A 14,523-nucleotide genomic window follows, 5' to 3' on the forward strand; every position below is an offset into this window, starting at 1 on the left:
GGCCAGGAGCAGGGTTCATTCTCGTTTTTTGCTCAGTAGATGCTCAATTCACTACAGCGCCTCAACTAAACAGAATTCGAAAAAGTAGCGTAAAAGGCGATTGTAGAGGTTATTATTATCTACACTATTGTTGAAGAAAGTATGGTGTTATCTTTTGTATTTGTATTTGTATGGCGGAGAAACGGTAGCAAAGGCTCTACACTGGGTTATTTCGAGGATTTGGGAGGAGGAAAAGCTACCAGAGGAATGGATGGAAGGAGTGGTTTGTCCCATCTACAAAAAGGGTGATCGGCTAGAATGCTGCAACTATCGTGGTATTACGTTGGTAAACGCCGCTTACAATGTACTCCTGTTGATCCTGGTATGCCGGTTGTCACCGATAGCACAAGGTTTCGTAGGGAATTATCAGGCGGGTTTCATGGGGGCTGGCGCAACTACGGACTAACCGGACTAACTAATTTTACTAACCGACAGATCTTGCAGGAATGTCGTAATTTGCGACTTCTGAGACGACTAGGAAATTGGCGACGAGTGACCCAAGACCGAGTTGAATGGAGACGAGTACTTAAAACAGCACGAGCCACCCCGGCTCTAAGCTGCTGAAGAAGAAGAAGAAAAATATTCCACAGGGAATTCCATTCAAGACTGAATTTTGGTGTTTTCTCGACGTTTCGATACTTTGTTGGTGTCTTTTTCAAGGGGTAATATCAGGAACAGGAGCCCTCACTACTTATTTCACAACTTAACATGCCGAAATCGAAGTATGATATATGAAAATGGTACAAGTGTACCCGGTTGATCAATTGAGGGTTAAAAAAGCACTACTCTGTAAAGTCGTCAAAGAATGCAATTTCGTATTTTTTGCAGATTTTGGAATTAAAGTTAAGTGTTGCGTTTTGTATTTGAACTGTAACTGTTAATATTCGTCAACATAAAACTTCAGTCTTGATAAATTTTTCCGAAGGAATTGAAATCGATAATTTAGCGCAAATTAAATTCTCTCTGGCCGTCTTGTTATATGGGGAAACTTCACGATATCAATTTTATGATTTTAGTAATATAATAGTACAGTTATTTTTCCAAATAACAGTAATCTAATAGTCAACTTCATACCTCTTACGAAAAAACAGATTTCCGGAGACTATTTAAGGGCCAAATTTGATTTGATGGCCAAATGATTCAGTTTACTGAAACTATAAAAAATCACAATTAAAATGCCACCAGTTCCATTCCATCGTTTAGAAACTGTTAAAGTTGTGCGCTATGGATTAACTAGTATTTTTCGACTGAGATATAACAACAGCTAATAAAAGTACACATTCGTAGAAGCCCTGATGAAGCTCCAAATCCGGATCGAAACGTTGGCGTAAAAAGGAAAATATAACGTCTACTATAATTTAATGACTGAACGGCCAAAATCCCAATCATTCGATAGTTGTATACTATGGTGGACTGGTATGGAAAAAATACTCTATTTCTTGGATGTGTTTCCAAACCGCAATAAAAGAAAGAAAATCATTAAAAATATTTATAGTTTTATTTTTTACATGTAGGTAAGAGATCAACAGTTTTTACTTAATGTGGCGGTGCCTTTTTAATTTATTTACACAAACAAAAATTGTGCACGTCATGATCTTAAGAGTGGTTAAGAAGATTCTAATGATCGCGTTCTATGTTGGTGCTTTTTCACACACACTCTTTAAAGTACGCATCTAGTTCAGCATCTAACTCCTCCGCTGTTATTGTTTTTTTCCTTTGCTGCTGGCGGGGAACTTCACCTCGATGATTCGTTCGGTTGCCTCCTCTTGACGGTCCACTGCTAACGTTTCTGCGTGGTGAACGAGTTGGAGCACTTCCGCCACCCAGCCGAGGCACGTGAGATGATGGGATATCCGAGGTCGCTAGTTGTATGCTCATCGGCCGTCCATCCAACGGAACTCCATTGTACTGTTTCATTGCTTTTATTGCGTCAACCCGACGTTCGAACACAACGTCTGCTGTGCCCAGTGATCTACCCGATCGATCATAATGCATTGTTGCGCTTTTCAATGGTCCACAACCTGCAAACAGTTCGTTTATGTCAGACTCTGATACGCCGAAGTCCAGGTTTGATACCATCAGCTTGGTGTTGCCCTGGCCGACAGGTCCTCCTATTCCTAAGTTCCTATTCCTAAGTTCGGCTGCCGCCAAAAGACGATCTCGCAAGTCATGCTTCAGAGCGCTGGCATGCTTCCAAGCGCTGTTTACATCGCCTCGTGAGTTTTTCGAACGTTGAATTCCGCCTCGGCTGCGTCCCTTTAGGACACCGCCGCCACTAGCTGAGGGACCACGATTCGAATGTGGTTGTCCACCACCAGATGATCCATTATGAGTACGCCTTGTTCTTGGTCCGCTACCTCTTTCGCCGGAATGAGAGACTCCTCCACGATTACCGCCACGCTGTGGCTGCTGCGATTTGATGATATCTTCCAAACTCATTTCGATTTTGTCTGTCATTTTGATACTCGGTTTTGTTTTTTTCCTATAAGCCACGATAACTCAAAACTATTTCACCAACAATACGAGCAAACCACTTGTAATAATCAAATAATACTGAATTAGCAAACAATTAAAACTTTTCGCAGTTCTATCGAGCAGAAAAAAACTAAGTTGAACGATTAGCCTTGTCGAGCTTTGTGGCCGTATAGGCAGAGACGGACATATATATAGTTGCCAGGATTTTTAAAATCGTTACCTATATTACCTAAACCTACCTATAGTTACCTAAACTAAATTACCTGCCTACCGTTCTATCGGTCTTATCTCATACGTTTGCTGTCTCGTTTTACCTAGGGTATGTTGCTGCGTGGTCGTAATTACCTGTTCCCGTCCTATCCAACACAAATTATTAAAAATATCAGCGATTTTTATGATACACAATGCAAAATTAGTTATTCCCTAATATTTTAGTTTGTTGACTATCATACGTGATCAATCAAAGTGAGCTGAGTTCTATTTAAATGTTTTTTTCATTAAAGAATTCTTAGCAGCCAAATTTCTTACTTTTTTTTCATGCGACGAAGAAGAAAATGTCGACCAATCGGTTCAATTTCCGTCATTCATAAAATGAAAACAAGTCACGCAACGCAATGTCGTTATTTTGCAGCCGGGAAAACTTGCATGGCCAGCAGAAATTTTGCAGAATAACATTTGTCATGCCGTCCTACACAAATACATGCGCGCTAGCTTCGTCAACATTATTGTGATTTATAGTTCGGACGATGAAAAATTTTGATGGACGGATTTTCAAAACGGTACGACGAATTTTAGAAATAAAGTCAGTCGCGTAATTTCAATAAAATCCTTTTCTAATCGCTTTTTAATGAATTCAAAGTGAACGGATCGAAAGGTAAATATGTTTGAGTCAAATCAGCACAAGAACTTTTGGGGTATTCATTAAATCCACTTAAGAAATGATGAAAATTAGAGTGGCTTTCGTTACTACGACGGGAATTAGAAATTCCCGGACTTACGGAAACGGGCTTACGACGCCGATGGTTTTTTTTCTGTTCAACATCAAGAATTCATACTTTTTTTATTTGGGCCAATTCTTAGAAGATTTTCCAATCGATTGGTGTAAGAATATTGAAAATCGATCGGGAAACCACTAAGCTATTAGCGTTCAAAACCTGACCACTTTTCGAGAAAGATTTTTACCCTTTACCAACTACCTTCCTGAAAGACGTAGTCCTACGTCAAAAATGAAAGTAATTTGCCATCTTTTCAAACTTGTTCTAGGATGGAGCAATACTTCTAAACTAAACTACTTCTTGGTGTCGCTGCGCTGGGGTTCTCGAACAGCGTTAGCAGATTTTCCTGAGGAAAAATTCGTAGTTTTATCGCCCACGAAAGGGTTACGCTTTCGTTTCAAAATCAATAAAAAAGCGAAATCTAATCCACTTTGCTTGGCCCTCCTAGTTCCGCCAACGGTATTATTATTCTTTACAATCAATATCTGTCAGTAGAAGTTATATGAACCAACTACCACAGTGTGTACTAACAGTTGAATTATTTTCTAAAGATGTGTCGATTCCTATTTCAAATAACCACCAGATGGATTAAATCGTGTTTTTTGTCGTTTCTTTGGCGTCTTTCGGCGTTTTTGGCTCGTATTTTTGTCGTCTTTCGTTTTTTTATTAGCTTTTCGCCTAATTGTCTTCACTTTCTCGTCATCATTTTGATGTGTTTCCGCCGTCTTTTGGCCATATTTTTGTTGTCTATTTACTGTCTTTTCGTTTTCTTACATTGCTCTAGCCCCTAGATTGGTAAAAAGCCGTTGAAATAAGTGACGAAACTGCAAAAACGGAAAAATAACGAACAGGCAACAGAAATGTGACAACAGAAAAAACCACAAAAATACGACAGAGAGATGACAAAAAGATGCGCCAAAAACGCATCGAAAAAACCCGTTTAAATCCACCTATTGATGAAAGGAACCTTTGTTATATCATTTTATTTGTCATTCGAGTTTAGAAATCGACAAGTCTTCGGAACATAATTCAACTCTTATTAACGTTGTTTCATATATTATCCACAGACAAACAGACGTGACACTCGTGTTAATTCCATCGTCCAATCACAAACCACTCATTTTCCATGAAAGCATGTTTCGCAACATGACCACACCGCGGCGCGCGAGTGTTGCTTCGAGTTTTCAGTATAAAATCATACAAATGTAAAAATCCTACAGCATAAAACCCTGCAAATGCAAGCTACTCCGCAACATGCATAACAGATGGTGCTAGTGTGCAAGCAAAATGTGTAGGACGATGGTTTTTAAAGGATTTTCTTCTATGTGTCATGTCAGTTCGTCAGTGTATTATCAATGCGTATTTAATATATAATTAATAGTGGAAAATGTGTCTTTCTACCATTTTCTTTCGTCATTTTGATAATTTTTCGAATTTTCTATTATCACTGGGAAGCAATTTAGATATTCACCTTATGTTTCGAAATCATCATTCAAATCCGTTCTCCGATACTCCGTTGATTTCCACAAAGTAAGTGTTTTCTAGTGAGCATTCTCGCGCTCAGTTGCCAACAGTATGGGACGATTCAAATATGACGTCCACCAAATTTCTGCTTTTTTAGACCCCCTTTCCCCTCTGTCCGATTGTGTCACAAAACTCAACCTCCGACCCTCCCCCCCCCTTTGGACGTCACACAAGCTCAAAATAAAAATGAAAAGCGTTGAAAGTAAAAAGTGGTTTATAAAAATAGCTTAACCTTTTAAGAGTTAATGTATGATTAAAAAAATATGTAGAAAACAACAATTAATAAAAAATTATAACTGCGAGCAAGGGCTCTAACAACATTCAATTGCAAATTGTTACAAATCAATGAAGAAATGAAGCTTTGGTTTCAATTGAAGTAGAACGGCTCCGCTTCAAAACAAGCTTCAATCTGCGTTGGCGAAGCAGGTTTCTTTACATCGTGACGATAGCTTTTAGAGTTCATTGTACTTTTCTATCCAATATTTAGTAAAAAGCTAGAAACTTTGATTGCAAATGAACTGAAATTGATATGTAAATTGATCCTTCAATGTAACGCGTGGTCTATCTAGTTAACATTGACAAATTGTGCCCGACTGTCAAGCGCCGTCAACTGGAACAATAAGTTCGAAAATCGAAATAAATCAATGGGTGATGAATGACTTAGAAACATATTTTTGCTGCCTTTTGATGAAAATGCAATTTTTTCGACGGATGTCATATGTCAGTATGATATATGAAAAGGGTACAAGTGTACCCGGTTGATCAATTGAGGGTTAAAAAAGCATTACTCTGTAAAGTCGTCAAATAATGCAGTTTCGTAATTTTTTTCAGATTTTAAAATTAAAGTTAAGCGTTGCGTTTTGTATTTGAACTGTAACTGTTAATATTCGGCAGGACAGTCTTCGTCAACATCAAACTTCAATCTTGATAAATTTTTCCGAAGGAATTGAAATCGATGATTTAGCGTAAATTAAATTCTCTCTGGCCGTCTTGTTATAAGGGGAAACTTCACGATATCAATTTTATGATCTATTATATTACTGTTCCAATACGAGAAAAATAACAGTAATCTAATAGTCAACTTCATGCCCTTACGAAAAAACAGATTTCCGGAGACTATTTGAGGGCCAAATTTGATTTGATGGCCAAATGATTCAGTTTACGGAAACTAGAAAAAACACAATTAAAATGCCACCAGTTCCATTCCATCGTTTAGAAACTGTTAACGTTGTACGCTATGGATTAACTAGTATTTTTCGACTGAGATATAACAACAGCTAATAAAAGTACACATTCGTAGAAGCCCTGATGAAGCTCCAAATCCGGATCGAAACGTTGGCGTAAAAAGGAAAATGTAACGTCTACTATAATTTAATGACTGAACGGCCAAAATCCCAATCATTCGATAGTTGTACGCTATGGTGGACTGGTATGGAAAAAATACTCTATTTCTTGGATGTGTTTCCAAACCGCAATAAAAAAAAGAAAATCATTAAAAATATTTATAGTTTTATTTTTTACATGTAGGTAAGAGATCAACAGTTTTTACTTAATGTGGCGGTGCCTTTTTAATTTATTTACACAAACAAAAATTGTGCACGTCATGATCTTAAGAGTGGTTAAGAAGATTCTAATGAGTGCGTTCTATGTTGGTGCTTTTTCACACTTTCACACACACTCTTTAAAGTACGCATCTAGTTCAGCATCTAACTCCTCCGCTGTTATTGTTTTTTTCCTTTGCTGCTGGCGGGGAACTTCACCTCGATGATTCGTTCGGTTGCCTCCTCTTGACGGTCCACTGCTAACGTTTCTGCGTGGTGAACGAGTAGGAGCACTTCCGCCACCCAGCCGAGGCACGCGAGATGATGGGATATCCGAGGTCGCTAGTTGTATGCTCATCGGCCGTCCATCCAACGGAACTCCATTGTACTGTTTCATTGCTTTTATTGCGTCAACCCGACGTTCGAACACAACGTCTGCTGTGCCCAGTGATCTACCCGATCGATCATAATGCATTGATGCGCTTTTTAATGGTCCACAACCTGCAAACAGTTCGTTTATGTTAGACTCTGATACGCCGAAGTCCAGGTTTGATACCATCAGCTTGGTGTTGCCCTGTCCGACAGGTCCTCCTATTCCAAGATCGGCTGCCGCCAAAAGACGAGCTCGCAAGTCATGCTTCAGAGCGCTGGCATGCTTCCAAGCGCTGTTTATATCGCCTCGTGTGTTTTTCGAACGTTGAATTCCGCCTCGGTTGCGTCCCATTAGGACACCGCCGCCACCAGCTGAGGGACCACGATTCGAATGTGGTTGTCCACCACCAGATGATCCATTATGAGTACGCCTTGTTCTTGGTCCGCTACCTCTTTCGCCGGAATGAGAGACTCCTCCACGATTACCGCCACGCTGTGGCTGCTGCGATTTGGTTATATCTTCCAGATTCATTTCGATTTTGTCTGTCATTTTGATACTCGGCTTTGTTATTTTCCTATAAGCCACGATAACTCAAAACTATTTCACCAACAATACGAGCAAACCACTTGTAATAATCAAATAATACTGAATTAGCAAACAATTAAAACTTTTCGCAGTTCTATCGACCAGAAAAAAAACTAAGTTGAACGATTAGCCTTGTCGAGCTTTGTGGCCATATAGGCAGAGACGGACATATATATAGTTGCTAGGATTTTTAAAATCGTTACCTATATTACCTAAACCTACCGATAGTTACCTAAACTAAATTACCTGCCTACCGTTCTATCGGTCTTATCTCCTCCGTTTGCTGTCCCGTTTTACCTATTTCATTATTTCAACTCACTTACCTGTACTCACGCTTACGACGTCGATGGTTTTTTCTTTCTCTGCTGCTCGTACCTCTGTATAGAACAAGCCATTTCTTGGTCGGCTTGTTCCGGTACCAAGTACCTCAGCAATTTGACACATCATCGCACAGAGGGGCCGGGCCAGACAAAAATGGCAAAATCTATTTTCGATTTTTATTGTTTTTATATTTTTTCTTAAATTTACTATCATTGAATATATATTTGCCAAATTTTGAAGTAAATCGAGTAAAAACAAAAGCTTGTAGAATTTTTTGAAGATACCAAGGTCAGTAAAATTTGTTGAAATTGGTAATGCGAAAACTTTACTCTCTATGATATTCAACTCGTTTTAGTTAGTTTCAAATATTGAACACCAGTAGGGGAGAGACGTCTACAGTGAGACACTTTTTTTTCCAAAAATTTTAATTTTTTTTAAGGAAGCTACCAACGCGCTTTTCAATCTATTTGAAAGGTTATAAGCTAAATTAGTTACAACCACAAACGTGGAGGTAAAACAGAAAGTTTGGTCACCCCTGCGAAATGGTACTTTCTACGAAAAGATTTTCCGTGAAATGGTAGATCCCGCGTAATGTTTTTCGCGAAATGATATTCTGCGAAACTCTATATTCCGCGTTATGGTCAACCGAGAATTGGTGTTCCGCAAAATGGTATTCGGCGAAATGGTTTGTAATCATAGCGAATATTCTAATGCTATCCGCTTTATTTTATCAGGCTAAGCAATGGGGGGAGTTGTTTTCTACTTTACTGTGAGGAAAATTTATATATTAAACCACCCATGTACTCCTCAGAAACTTGCTAAACTCGAGATTGTAATGAAGATCATCCGAGATTCACGATTTATGAATAACACAGTCTAATTTGTGGCAATACGAAGTTTGTCGGGTCAGCTAGTGCTCATATAAAGGACAAATCCTAGACATCTAACTTTTAACTTACACTTCAGAATTCATTTACAGTCAATTCCTATGGATTGATTTGCAATTGAACACAAAAAAATTTGAACTGGCCGCCCTGCTCTTTGTTATTGTTTTGATGGTTTGATTTAGTTGGCAGTTGCAAGCAGCGAATATTTCATTCTCCGATCGGATTTCTATCATAATCGTTGGGAAAACGGAATGTGAAACAGATGTTCAGTACAAACAAATCGCCTGAAGTGTTTGGAGCGTCTTAGTAGAATATGAAACCTAAAATTAAAAAAGAAGAACTCGAAAACAGACACTGAGGAAGCCTGCAAGTCGTTGGCGAAATACGTATCTGTCGTGAATAAAATATGCATAGTAGAATTAAATTGGATAAGTTTTCTTCTTTTTTAATTTTAAACAAATCGTGTTTATGTGCATTGTGTGCATAAGCAAATGATGTCATGTTGACAATGACATTTGAACCATTTTTAATTTGCCGTCGTGCAAACCAACGGGGTTCAAATTAAAAAGTGTTCAGATTAAAACCGGTCAAACGAACGGGGGCACACGGTACTGTTGGCAACAGAACGCGTGAATGCTCACTAGAAAACACTTACTTTGTGGAAATCAACGGAGTATCGTAGAACGGATTTGAATGATGATTTCGAAACATAAGGTGAATACCTAAATTGCTCCTTAGTGATAATAGAAAAGTCGGAAATTTATCAAAATGGTGGGCTTTTTTTAAAATCGATTTGTTTTCAAACTTTCCAGAGTAGCGTTCCTCTTCAAATCTCAATAACTGATCGATAAATTTGCATACAATTTTTTATTGCTTTCATTAGAAAGGCACATTTTCCACTAAGCTATTCGGTATATTAAATGCATGTGCATAGTATATTAAATACGCATTGATAATACACTGACAAACTGACATGACACATAGAAGAAAATCCTTTAAAAACCATCGTCCTACACATTTTGCTCGCAAATTATAGTAGACGTTATATTTTCCTTTTTATGCCAACGTTTCGATCCGGATTTGGAGCTTCATCAGGGCTTCTACGAATGTGTACTTTTATTAGCTGTTGTTATATCTCAGTCGAAAAATACTAGTTAATCCATAGCGCACAACTTTAACAGTTTCTAAACGATGGAATGGAACTGGTGGCATTTTAATTGTGATTTTTTCTAGTTTCAGTAAACTGAATCATTTGGCCATCAAATCAAATTTGGCCCTTAAATAGTCTCCGGAAATCTGTTTTTTCGTAAGAGGTATGAAGTTGACTATTAGATTACTGTTATTTTTCTCGTATTGGAAAAATAACATTAATATAATAGATCATAAAATTGATATCGTGAAGTTTAACAAGACGGCCAGAGAGAATTTAATTTGCGCTAAATTATCGATGTCAATTCCTTCGGAAAAATTTATCAAGACTGAAGTTTTATGTTGACGAATATTAACAGTTACAGTTCAAATACAAAACGCAACACTTAACTCAAATCTGAAAAAATTACGAAATTGCATTCTTTGACGACTTTACACAGTAGTGCTTTTTTAACCCTCAATTGATCAACCGGGTACACTTGTACCATTTTCATATATCATACTTCGATTTCGGCATGTTAAGTTGTGAAATAAGTTGTGAGGGCTCCTGTTCCTGATATTACCCCTTGAAAAAGACACCAACAAAGTATCTAAACGTCGGGAAAACATCAAACTTCAGTCTTGATAAATGTCTCCGAAGACTGCCCTGCCGAATATTAACAGTTACAATTGAATCCAGTCGATAAAAAACACAACCTATTTGAATATGTATTTTGGAATGTTTGAATGCAAAAATAGTGATTATTATAGGGATCTTTCAATAATAACGTCCATTGTTTATGGGGGGGAGGGGGTGTCAATTTTGTGACAGGTTGTGACAAGGGGGGGGGGGTCTAGGCAAATGTGACATCCGTCGAAAAAATTGCATTTTCATCAAAAGGCAGCAAAAATATGTTTCTAAGTCATTCATCACCCATTGATTTATTTCGATTTTCGAACTTATTGTTCCAGCTGACGGCGCTTGACAGTCGGGCACAATTTGTCAATGTTAACTAGATAGACCACGCGTTACATTGAAGGATCAATTTACATATCAATTTCAGTTCATTTGCAATCAAAGTTTCGAGCTTTTTACTAAATATTGGATAGAAAAGTACAATGAACTCTAAAAGCTATCGTCACGATGTAGTGAAACCTGCTTCGCCGACGCAGATTGAAGCTTGTTTTGAAGCGGAGCCGTTCTACTTCAATTGAAACCAAAGCTTCATTTCTTCATTGATTTGTAACAATTTGCAATTGAATGTTGTTAGAGCCCTTGCTCGCAGTTATTATTTTTTATTAATTGTTGTTTTCTACATATTGTTTTAATCATACATTAACTCTTAAAAGGTTAAGCTATTTTTATAAACCACTTTTTACTTTCAACGCTTTTCATTTTTATTTTGAGCTTGTGTGACGTCCAAAGGGCCCCCCCCCCCCGGGGAGGTTGAGTTTTGTGACACAATTGGACAGAGGGGAAAGGGGGTCTAAAAAAGCAGAAATTTGGTGGACGTCATATTTGAATCGTCCCATACTGTTGGCAACTGAGCGCGAGAATGCTCACTAGAAAACACTTACTTTGTGGAAATCAACGGAGTATCAGAGAACGGAATTGAATGATGATTTCGAAACATAAGGTGAATGCCTAAATTGCTTCCCAGTGATAATAGAAAATTTCGAAAAATTATCAAAATGGCGAAAGAAAATGGTAGAAAGACACATTTTCCACTATTAATTATATATTAAATACGCATTGATAATACACTGACGAACTGACATGACACATAGAAGAAAATCCTTTAAAAACCATCGTCCTACACATTTTGCTTGCACACTAGCACCATCTGTTATGCATGTTGCGGAGTAGCTTGCATTTGCAGGGTTTTATGCTGTAGGATTTTTACATTTGTATGATTTTATACTGAAAACTCGAAGCAACACTCGCGCGCCGCGGTGTAATTTGTAATTGGACGATGGAATTAACACGAGTGTCACGTCTGTTTGTCTGTGGATAATATATGAAACAACGTTAATAAGAGTTGAATTATGTTCCGAAGACTTGTCGATTTCTAAACTCGAATGACAAATAAAATGATATAACAAAGGTTCCTTTCACCAATAGGTGGATTTAAACGGGTTTTTTCGATGCGTTTTTGGCGCATCTTTTTGTCATCTCTCTGTCGTATTTTTGTGGTTTTTTCTGTTGTCACATTATTCTGTTGTCTGTTCGTTATTTTTTCGTTTTTGCATTTTCGTCACTTATTTCAACGGCTTTTTACCAATCTAGGGGCTAGAGCAATGTAAGAAAACGAAAAGACAGTAAATAGACAACAAAAATATGGCCAAAAGACGGCGAAAACACATCAAAAAGATGACGAGAAAGTGAAGACAATTAGGCGAAAAGCTAATAAAAAAACGAAAGACGACAAAAATACGTGCCAAAAACGCCGAAAGACTCCAAAGAAACGACAAAAAACACGATTTAATCCATCTGGTGGTTATTTGAAATAGGAATCGACACATCTTTAGAAAATAATTCAACTGATAGTTAACACTGTGGTAGTTGGTTCATATCACTTCTACTGACAGATATTGCTTGTAAAGAATAATAATACCGTTGGCGGAACTAGGAGGGCCAAGCAAAGTGGATTAGATTTCGCTTTTTTATTGATTTTGAAACGAAAGCGTAACCCTTTCGTGGGCGATAAAACTACGAATTTTTCCTCAGGAAAATCTGCTAACGCTGTTCGAGAACCCCAGCGCAGCGACACCAAGAAGTAGTTTAGTTTAGAAGTATTGCTCCATCCTAGAACAAGTTTGAAAAGATGGCAAATTACTTTCATTTTTGACGTAGGACTATGTCTTTCAGGAAGGTAGTTGGTAAAGGGTAAAAATCTTTCTCGAAAAGTGGTCAGGTTTTGAACGCTAATAGCTTAGTGGTTTCCCGATCGATTTTCAATATTCTTACACCAATCGATTGGAAAATCTTCTAAGAATTGGCCCAAATAAAAAAAGTATGAATTCTTGATGTTGAACAGAAAAAAACCATCGGCGTCGTAAGCCCGTTCCCGTAAGTCCGGGAATTTCTAATTCCCGTCGTAGTAACGAAAGCCACCTAAACAATGCAATCCTGCGAAGACTAGGCGAGCGCCGCGAAAACCTCGCAAGAGGCGTACACGGGTAGAAATTTGATCTCCAAAACGAGCAAAATGACTCATGATTCCCGGTTTTTAGCTCATGATTTATGAAAATACACCATGAATAAAAATCATGATATCACGAGCTTCTTGCAGTACAACACAACGCAAAATCATGAACTATTATTCATGATTTTGTGCTGTCTGATATGGCAGTTCAGTCATGATTTAACTTGAACTCACATTTCATGATTTTATGATTTCATTCATGGCATCGGAATCAAATTTCTTTCTGTGTACGCAGCAATCACCAGTCGATAGCAGACCTCAGAGGCTCAATCCGCCGTTAAGTGCGGGTCGGACATCTGTGGCCTGTCGCCTGCGGCAACCGAAGCCTGCCGGTGTGAGCGACCCAGCCGCTCAACTCAGCGAAAACGCTGCTGGTACCCGTTCGCCAAGGCTCGATCCAGTACTGGATCAAGCTGAAAACGGCAATCCTGCCTCCAAATGAGCAGCTTTCGCTGCATCCAGGTGAACCTCCACCATGCCAAGGGCGCGTCTAGTGTCCTATGCCGGAGGTTCACCAAAGAGCAGCTGAGTGCTGCTCTGATCCAGGAGCCATGGATCAACGATACCACGATCCTCGGTCTATCCGGCGCTAATGGTAAGTTGATCTATTGTAATACACAGTCCAAGCCTAGGACTGCCATTCTGTTAAATAAGAGAATAACATTTTCTCCAATTACAGAATTCATCCAACGCGACGTCGTTGCCATTACGGTGGTAGTCCCGACGACTAGAGGGAAGCAGGAAATAGTCGTTGCGTCCGCCTACTTTCCAGGGGACAAGGACGAAATACCACCGCCCGAGGTTGCTGAACTTGTGCGGTACTGCAGAGCAGTCAACAAGCCGTACGTGATAGGCTGCGACGCAAATGCGCACCACACGATATGGGGCAGCTCGGACACAAACAACAGGGGTGAGTACCTACTTGAATATCTTACTTCTAACGATGTCAATGTAATCAATGTAGGGAATGACCCCACCTTTATAACCGCTATCAGACAAGAGGTCCTAGACCTTACTCTATGTAGCGCCTCTATAGCTGAGAAAGTCAAAAATTGGCATGTCTCTGATGAACCAAGTTTATCAGACCACAGACATATCATTTTCGACATCGAGGCTAATCCTCTAAAGAGTGAACAATTCAGGAATCCGAGGAAAACTAATTGGAGTTCGTTTAGGGATCATCTGATTGCCTCACGTAATTCCTGTCACAATAATATACGAACTCCAGTTGAGCTGGATATCGCCGCTAGTGACCTGCAATGTAGGATCACAGACGCGTATAACACAAACTGTCCCGTAAACACGCGAACAGTTTGCCGTGATGTGCCCTGGTGGAATGAGACGCTTAGCAATCTCCGTCGGAAGGCAAGGCGTCTGTTCAACAGGGCCAAAATCACGTCTAACTGGGAAGACTACAGAGCTTCCCTCACCAAATACAACGCTGAGCTA

The 14,523-nt window shown here is 38.9% G+C and overlaps 2 protein-coding genes across 2 annotated transcripts; both read right to left on the reverse strand.

The window, feature by feature from the left end:
• Window positions 1–1,686: 1,686 nt before the first annotated feature.
• On the reverse strand, window positions 1,687–2,496 carry LOC128736745 (THO complex subunit 4-like). The gene has a single exon (XM_053831230.1). The coding sequence runs from the start codon at window positions 2,494–2,496 to the stop codon at window positions 1,687–1,689; it is 810 nt and encodes a 269-aa protein (XP_053687205.1).
• A 4,205-nt stretch (window positions 2,497–6,701) lies between these two features.
• Window positions 6,702–7,496, reverse strand: LOC128736746 (THO complex subunit 4-like). The gene has a single exon (XM_053831231.1). It carries the CDS (start codon window positions 7,494–7,496, stop codon window positions 6,702–6,704), a length of 795 nt encoding a protein of 264 aa, XP_053687206.1.
• Window positions 7,497–14,523: the final 7,027 nt, after the last annotated feature.

This window comes from Sabethes cyaneus, chromosome 2, assembly GCF_943734655.1.
Source record: "Sabethes cyaneus chromosome 2, idSabCyanKW18_F2, whole genome shotgun sequence".
Lineage (NCBI taxonomy): Eukaryota > Metazoa > Arthropoda > Insecta > Diptera > Culicidae > Sabethes > Sabethes cyaneus.

Bases quoted from the DNA above. Each gene is read 5' to 3' on its own strand.
- LOC128736746 (XM_053831231.1), bottom strand. From the start codon at position 7,496: ATGACAGACAAAATCGAAATGAATCTGGAAGATATAACCAAATCGCAG.
- LOC128736745 (XM_053831230.1), bottom strand. From the start codon at position 2,496: ATGACAGACAAAATCGAAATGAGTTTGGAAGATATCATCAAATCGCAG.